Source organism: Chiloscyllium plagiosum, chromosome 28 (assembly GCF_004010195.1).
Source record: "Chiloscyllium plagiosum isolate BGI_BamShark_2017 chromosome 28, ASM401019v2, whole genome shotgun sequence".
In the NCBI taxonomy this organism is placed as follows: domain Eukaryota; kingdom Metazoa; phylum Chordata; class Chondrichthyes; order Orectolobiformes; family Hemiscylliidae; genus Chiloscyllium; species Chiloscyllium plagiosum.
In genome coordinates this window covers 6615459-6628187 of record NC_057737.1, presented here as the reverse complement: position 1 = coordinate 6628187, position 12729 = coordinate 6615459, and the positions used below count along the sequence as shown (strand labels likewise).

Genomic DNA, 12729 nt, shown 5'->3' with positions numbered 1-12729 from the left:
CTGTGAGACTGGTGCAAACCCAAAGTTGGCCTCCAGGGATGTTAAGGACAGTCTGCTGCATTGGCCCCTATTCTGCATTGGTTTTCTGAGAATCTTTTGCAAACAATAGCCAGTTGCCTTCAATGCAAAGGTTGGTGAAGCTGCCATTTCCTAGAGAAGTGCTGCTTAAGATTCATTCTCAGCATAGTGCTCTTTTGCTGGCAGTTCCACTTGTGATAGCTCATTGAGCTGGCTGGAACTGCTGAAGTCTGTTTATGCAGTGAAGGAGCTTCCATATTGCTATCAACAGTTACAGACCTAGCACCCACTGTTTGATGAAGGTTATATATCTGTTATTGATTATGTTGACCTACCTTTGAATGAGATACAATTAAGGGGCATTGGAAAAAGACACTGGTGGGCAGGATTAGAGGGAGAACCCCAGGATATTCTACAAATACATCAAGGGAAAGAGAACAACCAGAGAAAGCAAAGAGCCCATTGCCCCCTTGGTCTCTGTGTGTAGAGCCAGAGGACACTGGTAGAGTATTAAACAGGTACTTCATATCTATCTTTGCTCAGGCGGAAGATGTGGGTACAGAATTTGAGGTGGTGGGGTGTGAGATTCCTAAACAGCATGTTGTAGAATGAGACATTGGAGGATTTAGCAAGCTTAAAAGTAGACAAATCCACATGTCCAAATGAATTGTGTCTCATCCTGCTGCTGTGGGAGATGAGGGAGGAAATGATTGGGACCTGACCCAAGTTTTTTTAAGCCTCTGTGGCCACATATAAGATGCCAGACAACTGGAAGTGTGGTAGAGATAAACCAGCAACTTGCAAACTGGTTGCTCTCATGTCAATAGTAGGGAAACTATTAGAGAAAATTCTGAAGGAGAGAATTAATTTCCACATGGAGTTAGAAGATTTGATCTGGGACAGTCAGCATGGCTTTGTTAGCTTGAAGTCATAGTGAACAAATCTAATGCTATTTTTTGAGGGGGACCAGGTGAGTAGATGAGAGTAGCGTAGTCAATGTACTTTATATGGATTTCAGCATAGCCTTTAACAAGGTCTGATAGGGGAGACATGTAAAGAAGATAAAACATTCCCATGACAAGTCACTCACTATCCTGATTCAGAAGTATATTACCATTCATTTTGCTGTTGCTGGGTCAAAATTCTGGAATTCCCACTGTATGGGTGTATAGACTGCAGTGGTTCAATACCATCATCTCAAAGACAACAAGGGAGAAGTAATAAATGCTTGCCAGCCAGCCACGCCCACACCTGAATTTTTTTTTTACAAATAGCTAAGGGGACATAAGAGATGCTTTCCTGATGAAGGGCTTTTGCCCAAAACATTGATTTTTTTTTCCCCTGCTACTCAGATGCTGCCTGACCTGCTGTGCTTTTCCAGCACCACTCTAATCTTGATCTAAACTCCAGCATCTGCAATACGCTCCTCCACTGACTTTTATCAACCATGGCATAGATTATAAGAGCAGGCAGCTGTACACAATGTTAATTAGGCCACAGTTGGAATATTACTGTTCTGGTCAGCACACTATAGGTAGGATATGATTACTCTGGAGGGAATGCTGAGGAGATTCTCCAGGATTTTGCCTGGGATGAAGCAGATTAGCTATGAAGAGAGGTTGGATTGTTTTCTTTGGAACAGAGAAGATTGAAGAGGACCTCATAGACGTCTATAAGGTTTTGAGGAGCAGGCTGAAGAGAAAGTAGCTGAAGGGTCAGTAACAACAGGGTGCACTTCTCGGACGAAAGGTGAGAGATTTAGAAGGGATTGGAGGACAACTCCTTTTATCTAGAGGCTGTTGGGGTATGGAATTCAAACTGGGAGGGTGGTTGAGGCATGAAATCTCAACCTTCAAACAGTACTTGGACAACCAAATGAAGTATAACAATATTCAATATCGCCTAGTGTGGCAAAGTAAGACTCGTGTAGATTTAGCATAATTTTGGTAGTACAAATATGATGGATTGAAGGGCCTCTTCTATATGCTGATTTGATGAAGATGTTATGTTCGAGGAACTCTGCCTCCTCTGTCAACCTATTAGCCCAGCAAGTAAATAAGGGTTCATCAAACTGGTGAAGTCCCTTTAATCATTATTAAAGGCTTTGCTTTTAATAATACAAAGTGCTCCACCATTTCCAATACACAAGAGATATTACATAGAACACAAAATGTACACAGACTAAACAGCATTAAAACAGATTATAATTACAATAGTGTTGTCACCTTTTTAGTGTTCAAGTTTTAAGACCTATATATATATATATAATTTTTACATTATCACCAGAAATACCATCATTAGAAATTACAAGATACTGAACATGTAAATACAGGTACTGGTTGTGGGGGGAGGAGGGGAGGGAGTTTATTATTTATTTAAACAAGAAGCAAATAAGGGCACAGAAATTCAAACTAGGTTAAAGACTACTTGCTACCACCAGCTGCAATTAGTTCAACACTACGTGTTACAAAGCCAGGCTTGTTTTAAAGTGTGTAACCAGTACAGTCAAACTGCTTCAACTGTAGACAGTACCTATACAACTACAGGCATTAGTACAAGTATACAGGCAAAGTGCTACAGTTGTAGTCAGCACCTATAATACTACAGGCACCAGTACATGTGTAGTTAAACCGCTTCAATTGTAGACAGTACCTACACAGGCACCAGTACAGGTGTACGGACAAATTGCTACAATTGTAGGTAGCACCTATACAACTACAGGCACCAGTATTCAAACTGCTTCAATTGCAGACAGTACCTATACAACTACAGGTGTACAGACACATTGTTACATTTGTAAGCAATTCCTGTACAACTGCAGGCATCAGTACAAGTGTACAGTCAAACTGCTACAGTTGTAGTCAGTATCAATACAACTATAGGCACCAGTACAGGTGTACAGTCAGAAGTATTTTCAAACTGATGTACAGTTGACATCTGTGCAGGCAGATATGCAGACAGACTGCTAGAGGCACCAACTCAGATGCACAGTCAGAAGAGTAGTCTCAAACCATCACGGGTACCTGTACAGGTACCAATACAAAATGGGTTACACTAAAACCAGAACAGCAGAGATGTACATTGAAACTATGATTAACCTAGGTGAGTGGCTGGATTGCTACCTGTACAGGTGAAGTGATACAGTCAGATCCACTGTAAGCAGTGGCACAGGTTCTAGTGCAGCAGTACAGGGGACCAGCACAGTTTCATAGTCAGACTTTCACAGCTATCAGTACAGGTATATTATCAGACCAAAAACTACTAATGCATCATACATGTCTTACAGAATTACTTTTAGTTCCTTCAGAAGGAAATACATTATAAAGATTAACTAGCTATCAGTGAACTCATGACTGTTACTGCCAGTATTTGGTGGGGAGTGCCCTGATGTGTACTAACGTATATGATTTTTATAATACCAGCCAGGACACCTATTCAATGTGTAACAAATACAAGAGCCTTTAGTTTGAGAAAAGCCATTATCGGAGTAGGAATCATCAGTTTGAGAGCCTTAGCCTCACTAGCTTGATTTGCTATGAATGAATTCCACAGCCAGACACAAACAAATACTTTTAACTATTGATTATCAGAGAAATCACAGTTAATGCAGTTTAATGAGTTCTGTAAACTGAGAGATATTCACTTTCACACACATTCTTCCCACTTCGAATATCCAATCGGAAATGAAACCCTTCTTTAGGATTGGGTTTCAGTTGAGCCCAGCTCTAAACTTTTCCGATTTCTGACTGAGGTAAATCCGGGACCAGGTCAGACATCTCTTCAAGAAGGGGGTTTGCAAATCTTCATAGGCTGCCAATATCTCCGGGCACCATTCAGTCCTAGGAAGGAGGAAGTTGGAGTGGGGCGAGGGAGGTGCATGGACAGTGAAGGAAATGGCTGAGAATCATCCACCAGACTGGCTGAGGACTGACCACGGAGAGGGCTGGGAATGGGGTAGCCAGAGCATTATCTAAAAGGTCTGCTGGTGTAACATTACTTTTTTTTTTAAAATATATTTTTATTATAACACTTACGTTTGAAGAGTGTTAAGCCAGAAACCTAGATGAATATATTGAGAAAGTCTGTACAGTTTGAGAATTTGAGTTCAGTTCAGGAAATAAAAGGCAGTAAATGTGCCCACAGAGCCTTTGGATTATCCTAAATGCAAAACTGGTCCATAATGAGCTTTAAGGAGGGAAATATGCCAGCACTATTGGTCTGACTATGTGTGACTCCATTCCAACTTCAATGAAATTGGCTCTCAACTGTTTTCTGAAGTGACTAAGCAAAACATTCAGTTGCTTTCAACTAGTTCTCCCCTCCCCCGACCGAGTGTAACTGGCAAAAAATGACTGGCACTGCCAGCCAGCAATGCTGCTGAAATTGGTTTTTAAAAAAATAAATGCACTCTTACTGGGTGAAAAGGGAGCTGCTTGACCACAAAGGCAAGTCAGAAATTGCAGCAATTGTATGTCACTTGTGGAAGTTGGGGACTAAAGGGATCATAGCAGAGAACGCTTGATAAACTGAATTGCTGACTCCTGCTATGTATCAGACAAGTGGATCGGAATATGACAAATTTCCTCTCCACCACCCATGCCCCACTCCTGGCAGCTGGCTATCGGGCGTCACGAAATGTCCTGGGAAGAGTCGGGGAGTGGGATTATTAGAGGTAAAATGCCACGGTGATGCTGCTCAGTCTACAGAAACCAGTTTAAGATATGATCTTTTCTGGGCAGCATGGCTTACTGTTTATGGGCTTCAGCTTACTATGCCTAGGCCGGGAATATAAGATAACGTCAAGATTACGGAGTTGAATTATAAATTAGCTAGAATGAGGTGAGGATTGCCTAGGAACAGGGGAGTAAACAACTCCAGTCTAGTAACGGGTAGGGAGGATATACTGGGAAAGCATTACTACTGCTGCTGAAGTCGACATGAGCTACTTGAGATGAGTGGCACCTGCCCACGCCAGCTGTCAGGAGTCACCACTGCCCCGGAGCCGCAGCCACTGCCCGGTTTTCTCTGCCGCGGTGCCCGGTGTACTGAGCCGCTGTGATTCCTCAGGGTTTTGCTGCTGGCCCGCCGGCTGAGGCCTCGCTGCCTGGCCGCCAGGGCCCCGGGGAAGCAGGGAGCCGGCCTCTCCGCCCGGCCCTGCCTCCTCGAGCGCCCCGCGGGCCGGCTCTTCCGGTGCCGGACGGCGCCCGACGCCAAGTCCCTGCGTTCCCGCAGGCTCGGAGCCCTACCCGGCTCCTCGGGCCCGCACCGCCCTGCGGGCCTTTCTTTGGCACCGGCTGCCACCGGGAGGACCCCTCCCGTCGGGGGGCCCAGAACCAGGCTAGTTCTGTCGGTGAGTGAGTCCTCCCGTGTGTCCTGCGTCAGCTCTGAGGCGGCGCCATATTGGTGCTGGGCTCGAGAGCCCTGATAGTCGCCGCGGTTCTCTTTGTCATCACCACCGTCTCCCTGCGCGCCGTCGAACGAGTTCCCGGTCCATTTGGAGTGACCGTTGGCCCCGCCCTCTTCCTCCGCCGCCGCGCTCAGGTCGCGCAGGAACACCACGATGACCGTTATGTTGTCGCTCGAGCCCGCGTCCCGTGCGCTCGCCACGAGCTTGTGAGCCACCATGCTGCTGTCGCCGTTGTTCTCCTTGAGGTGATCGGACACCACCCTGACCGCCTCCTCGGGCTCCATGGTGTCGTAGAAGCCATCGCAGGCGAGGATGAGGTAGTCTTCGGTGCCGTCCAGTACGGTGGAGTCGCTGTCCGCCTCGCCGCAGATGTACGGCTTGTGCTCGGCATCGCCTGGGAATGAGGAGGTGCGGGTTTGAGGAGGGTGGGGAAATAAAAACAAGTTAGACACGAAAACCTGAGAGAGAAATAAAAATTTAGGACTCCTGCCCCTCAGGTTTGACAGGAGAAATGGACCAGACCATCAGAAATAGGACCAGGAGACCATCAGGGATCTCTCAGCCTTTCTACTCTACCACTCAATCAGATTTTGTCTGATCATCCACTTCAGTTCCAGCTTTCCATACTATGGTTACATCCAGCAGTAGAGGAGCAGAAATTCAATACTGGGAAGACTGCAACTATTGTTTCCAATCGTCCCCCTCTGTCCAAACTCAGTTCCCTAGTTTCCAACTCCATCCCTCATTCCAGGCTCAACTGGAGCCTGACTTCATCTTTACTGAGATTTCATAGTTCCTTCTCAGTCACACTGTCTGACTTTGCCCCATCCCCCTATCTCCAATCATATGCTACTGAAATCGCTTGGTTACCTCTGAACTAGGAGAAGGTGAGGATTGCACATGCTGGAGATCAGAGTCAAGGGTATGGTGCTGGAAAAGTGCAGCAGGTCAGGCAGCATCGAGGAGCAGGAGAATTGACGTTTCGGGCATAAGTCCTTCATCAGCCGAAACGTCGATTCTCCTGCTCCTTGGATGCTGCCAGACCAGCTGTGCTTTTCCAGCACCACACTCTTATCTCTCAACTTGACTATCTAAATGTTCTTCTGACTGGTTTCCCATGTTCCACTCTTCAAAAACATCAATTCATACAGAATTCACAGCCAGGCCTTAACCATGATCAATATTGGTTTCTAGTCAAGCAATTTCTTCATTTTAAAATTTTTGTCACGTTTTATAAATCATTCTAAGGTCTCACCCCTCTTCACTACTGTAATCCTCCAACCCCTCAATCATCTGAAGTATCTGCCTCTTCAGCATTCCTTAATTTAATTTAATTTCTCCGCTATTGGTTCATGAGCTCTGGGACTCTTCCCGCTACCTCTCTCTCTAGGCCTCTCTCTGTTGCTTTGATGCTGTCCCACATCTTTGCCCAAGTTTTGGGTCCTATATCCTAAATCCTAATGGAGAGATTGTCTTATGACCAAAGGTCAAATATGGTTGAGACTCTTTTCGTTTGAGTTTGGAAGAAAGAGATGATCTCATTGAAACATGTAGCATTCGTAAGGGTAAATGACATGGTAAATGTCAAGAGTATGCTCCCATCTCATGGGAAAGTCTAGGACCAGAGGGCATAGTTTCAGAATAAAGGGGCACCAATTTAAGACAGAGATGAGGAGGAATTTCTTCTCTGAGGGTTATCAGTTTTGCCATGATCCTATTGAGTGGCAGAACAGGCTTGAGGGACGAAATCACCGACTTTTTCATATTTTTTATGATCTTATGTCTCCTGCTCGGGAACATTGTGTTTTATATTGTTCTTGCGAAATGCCTTGGGAGACCTTTTATTAAAGTCACTTTTTAAATATGAGTCTCTCAAACCAAAATTCATATTTAAATTTACTTAGTGACTGAATATCACATACCTCTAGGGTACAGAATTTCCAAGATTCACAATCTTTTAATTGAGTGAGTTTCTCCTCGTCTCAGTCCTAAATAACAGAGCTATCCTGCTGCCCATTTCTAGACTTTCCTGCCAGGCAGATCAACCTCTCACCTTTTGACCTGTTGAGGCCTCCCAGGTCATTATAGATTTTCAATGAGTTCACTTCTAATTCTTCCAAACTCCATAAGCCATCTGCCCATTCTGCTCAACAGGATGCAGCAGAGGCAGTGACCACAGTGTCTGAGATACAAAGAGTTGGAAGTGTACACACAACTAGCTTTTATGACCCTTTATGTTCCAAAGTGCTTTACAGCCAATGAAGCTCTTTTTCTGAAATTGTAATTGCAGCAAAGCATTGCACAGTAAGCTCCCATAAAGAGCACTATAACTTCCTTAGGTGCAGTCCAATATTTTATCTTAGTTTAATGTCTCATTTGGGAAAATAACAGCACCTCCAACATTGCAGCCGCATTTCAGCTTGGCACTAAGAATGTTGGCCTGAGTAATGGATCCAAATTCACAGTTCAGTACTACAGCTGATGCAACATTAATAAATCACAAGTTGATTGAAAAGCAAACTGAGTTTAGGCTTCAGTCGCTATCTAGTCATATTCCGCATATGGTCCGCAGATGTGGAAAATTGAGGTGGGCAGGCTGGCAAGGTTTCCTGCCTAAGTTTAAATTTGGGAATCCTAACTGGACCATGTATGCAACCTGAAAATTCCTAACCACTACTAGACAGAGCTAGAGTGAATGACTGGGTCATATGAAGCACTGGAAGCACTTCTGATTTCTATATTTTTTTAAGAATTTGTAGAGACACTGGAGAAAGTGACCATAAGTTTTGAGGATGACTGAAGATCCAAAAGATTATCCTATTAGGGAAGATTGAACAGACACCTTTCTCTCGAATGATCTAAGAGAGGTATTTAAAATGTAAGGTGTTTAAGAAGGCATTTGATACGAGATACCTAAAAAGACAATTCAACTTCTTGGGGAGATCATCACTCAGGGATAGGAGAATTACAATAGTCATGAATAAATCCAGTTGGGAATTATGGAGTGATTACCAAGAGATGAAGAGAATGTAGAACTCGCTCCCACATTTATGTTTTAAGAGAAAGTTGGAAAAACTCATGAGCGTGAAGGGAACAGAGTGCTATGCTGATGGATGAGAGAGGTATGTGTGAAGCATAGACTAGTCGGGTAGATCAGTCTGCTTTTCTGGCCTCCAAGGAATAAAAATCTAGCCAATGTGTCGAGATGAACAGCGGGCATGAGTCTGAAAATATAACTAGGGCCAGTTTCCTTATTTAAAAACCTCACCGATGGCTCTGGAAACAGAGAGGCTTCCATTAACTCGCCAAGCCCCAAACCACACCACACAGCCTCCGAGCGCTTCAATTCGCTGCTTTTCATCCTGAGGGAGGCAAAAGGGAAGAACAAGTCAGAAAACAAAACATACATCAACTCGACTGAGATATTTGGTATAGACATACCATCCATCATTGTTAGGTGTAAAGTGCACAATGAGGCATGCACTCAGAAGGAAGCCACCGCATTGTATCCAAGTGAGTGATGAAAATTTCATGTCATCTGATCAAATATAACAGCAAATAGGCCAAATATTTTAAAACAAGATTCCTAATGTCCAATTTTTAACCTCAAAAGATTTATTACAGTCAGCAGGTCATTCAGCCCACCATGTCTGTCCTAGCTCTCCTTGGGGCAATTCACATGGTGCCATTCTCCTGCTTTTTCAAATAATGGTCTTACTTTCTTTTAAATACATTAATTGACCCCGCCTCTATCACACTTCCAGGCAGTGCATTCCAGACTCTTAACCACACACTGCATGCAAACATTTTTTCTCACCTCGCGTTTGCTTCTTTTGCAAAACACTTTAAATATGTGCCCTCTTGTTCTTGATCTTTTTATGAGCATGAACAATTGCCCCATATCCACTCGGTCCAACGCCTCATGAAGTTGAAAACTTCTGTCTGACATCCTCTTAGCCTTCTCCAAGGAAAACAGTTCCAACTTCTCCAGTCTGTCCTCAAAGCTGAAGCTTCTCACCCCTGGTCAATCTGTTCTGCATGCTCTCCAATGCCTTCACATCCTTCCTAAAGTCCAGCACCCAGAACAGGATGCAGTACTCTAGCTGCAACTGAACTAGTGTCTCATAAAATCACAATTACCTTCCTTGGACTTGTATACTGTGTCCTAGGATCGTGTATGCTTTATGAACTACACTCTCCACTATTCCTGTCACCTTCAATTACTTATTCATCCAGGTCTCTCTCTCTCGCAATCCCTTTAGCCTGTACTTTAGCCAAATTCTTCATAAAATATTAAATAAACCTCATGAACTATGTACATCCTAAACACAATTCTTTCTGCTATAAATCCCAGTTGTCTGTTTATAATGGGAGCTGTCAGATCTTGCAGCACCACCACTGACAGAAGGGTCTAATTATGAACATCCCATTAATACTGAAGAATACAGGGGTGGAAATAAGTACTATCACTAAAGAAATAGCATTAGACAAACTAATGGGGCTAAAGGCAGATAAGTCCCCTGGCCCTGATGGCTTGCAGCCTAGGATCCTGAAAAGTAAACTACAGAGATCATAAAACCATACAGAGGTGGCACTTTGGCCTATCAAGCCAAAAATAGGCTACTACTTACTTTCATCCCACTTCCCTGCACCATGCCCATAGCCTTGAATGTAATGACATTTAAAGGGGTTAACCAGTTACTTAAAGGTTGTGAGGTTTCCTGCCTCAATTACCCTCTCAAGTAGTGCATACCAGACATCCATCACCTTCTGAGTGAGAACATTTTTCTCAAATTCCCTCATAACCTCCTGCCTTTCACTTAATGTCCCCTTATTATTAAGACTTCAACTAAAGGGACAAGCTGTTTTTTAATCAACCCGGTCCATGCCCCTCATAAGCTTATAGACCTCTCAGGTTCCCCCTCTCAATCTTCTCCACAGAAAACAACTCAAACCTACACAGCTTTATTTCAGAGCTGAAATGCTCCATCCAAGACAACATCCTATGCAACCCCATCCAGCACAACCACTTCCTTCGTATAGTGCACTGACCAGAACTGCACATAGTACTCCAGCTGTAGCCTAACTGATATCCTATGCAGCTTCAATAATAATCTCTCTGTTCTTATAATCTATGATATGATTCATAAAGGAAAGCATGCCATATGTCTTCTCAACCACCCTATTAACTTGTCCAACAATTTCAGGGATCTGTGAACAAGCACACCAAGATCTCTCTGTTTTCTGAACTTCCTAGTGTCCTGCCATTCATTAAGCACTCTTTATCGTATTACTTCTACCAAAGTGCATCATCTCACCCTTCTGACCACTCTGACTATATCCTAACACCTTCCTCTTCACTGTCAACCACTCAGCCAATCTCTGCATCTCCAAAAACTTACTTACCACCATCCCTCCCCATATTTTCATTTACATCTATGAATATTACAAACAATAAGGGACCCAGTACTTATCCCTGTGATGCTACACTGCACTCCAGTCATACAAACAGCCTTTACCATCACCCTTTAGCTCATATGTGAGGGTGCCAGTATTGGACTGGGGTGAGAGAAAGTGAGGACTGCAGATGCTGGAGTACCAGAGTTGAAAAATGTGCTGGAAAAACACAGCAGGCCAAGCAGCATCCGAGGAGCAGGAGAATCGACGTTTCAGGCATAAGCCCTTCTTCAGGAATGGCCTGAAGAAGGGCTATTGGACTGGGGTGGACAAAGTTAAAAATCACACAACACCAGGTTATAGTCCAACAGGTTTATTTGGAACTACTAGCTTTCAGAGTGCTGCTCCTTCATCAGGTAGCTGTGGAGCAGGATCATAAGACAGAATTTATAGCAAAGATCACAATGTCATGCAACTGGAACGATATATTGAACAAATCTAGAATGCTGTTAAGTGTTCCATCTTTTAGAATGGGTTGCAGGTTTTGGTTCATTAATATGTAAATCCCAGAACTTCTTCTAAGTCACATTCTCGAGATGACTTAAGGTTTTATATTAGAAAAGGTGACATCTCAGACAATGTATTAAAGGTTAGAGGTTAGACTGCAGGCAGTCAATCCATATAACATTTTATAAATTCCTACTTTGAAATTTAATTCCGTCTCCTTCCTTAGCGCCTGTGCACAAAATAAATGACCAACGCTTTGAGATTGCTGACCAGTTACCTCTCTGTCGGGTTTGTGAGGTTTCATCAGTTCCACTGCCTGGCCCTTGCGCACCATCATCACCTGGGAGTCACCCAGCCAGGCTACGTGCAGCATGTTCCCGCGCATAAAAGTCACCACGCCAGTTGTTCCACATCGCAGGTTCTAAAAGTAATGGAATGAGAAGAACATATCTTTGTGTTTGTGCTTTATTCGTACCCTGGCCCAGATCCTCATGTGTATTTCTGACTTTTTCTATGTGTTGGGGGGGAATCTGTATTCCTCTCTAGCTTCCACATAAAGAGATATCTTTAGGCAAATTTCCCCTTCACTAAGCTGACAAAGTATCATTGTGATCTGTATAAAATAATACAGCAGAGAAGGAGCACACCCTGTCAGTGTGACCTCTTTGGAAGGTAAAGTCTTACCAGGGTTCACACCCTGTCAGTGTGACCTCTTTGGAAGGTAAAATCTTACCAGGGTTTTGGACTGCTCTCTCATGAGAGGGATAACTGGTGATGCTTTATTTAAATGGTCACCATGCCTCAGACAAGGGAAGAGAGGATGAGAAGAAGAATCCTTCATGGTAACTTCAGTCAGTGCAGGAATTGAACCCATACTGCTGGTGTTGCTTCTACACTGCAATTTAGCTGTCTAGCCAACTGAACTAAACAACCCTCTCTGCAAGAGCTGAATAGTTATTCTTATTCTCATGCTCTCCTCTCCCTCAACCTGCTGCTATGCCAGTGGTAATGAGCAGAAGTACAGCAGCTGAGGGAAAATTCAAACAAGAGAAAGAAGAGGGAGGGTTTCCTCCTTTATTAATGAAAACCAACAGTGAATATAAAGAGTTCCATTTCTTACCTGCATCTCCCTTTAAGTGAAATAGTAGACAGTGCAATAGTAGGGTACTTCAGTGAAGAGAGGGGGATAATTCTCTATTGAGAAGGACAAGGGCAGCAGATACATGGAACCATCACCTACAAGATCCCCTCTCAGCCATTCACTACCCTGACTTGGAAATGTATCACCATTTCTTCACTGTCGCTGGGCCAAAATCTTGGAACACCCTTGTCAACAGCATCATGGGTGTCCCTACACCCAAGGAGTATGGTCGTTCATGAAAGCAGCTCACTACCACCTT

General features: G+C 43.7%; 1 protein-coding gene across 1 annotated transcript in view; it reads right to left on the bottom strand.

Annotated features, from left to right (window-relative positions):
- Positions 1 to 2098: 2098 nt before the first annotated feature.
- Positions 2099 to 12729, bottom strand: part of ppm1e (protein phosphatase, Mg2+/Mn2+ dependent, 1E) — a 127987-nt gene continuing 117356 nt past the window's right edge. Inside the window, exons 5-7 of the mRNA XM_043718162.1 lie at positions 11607 to 11750; positions 8694 to 8787; positions 2099 to 5819 (exon numbers count right to left, since the gene is read on the bottom strand). Of these exons, the coding sequence (XP_043574097.1) occupies positions 4936 to 5819; positions 8694 to 8787; positions 11607 to 11750 (1122 nt within the window). The 3' untranslated portion in view covers positions 2099 to 4935. The remainder of the gene's footprint in view (positions 5820 to 8693; positions 8788 to 11606; positions 11751 to 12729) is intronic.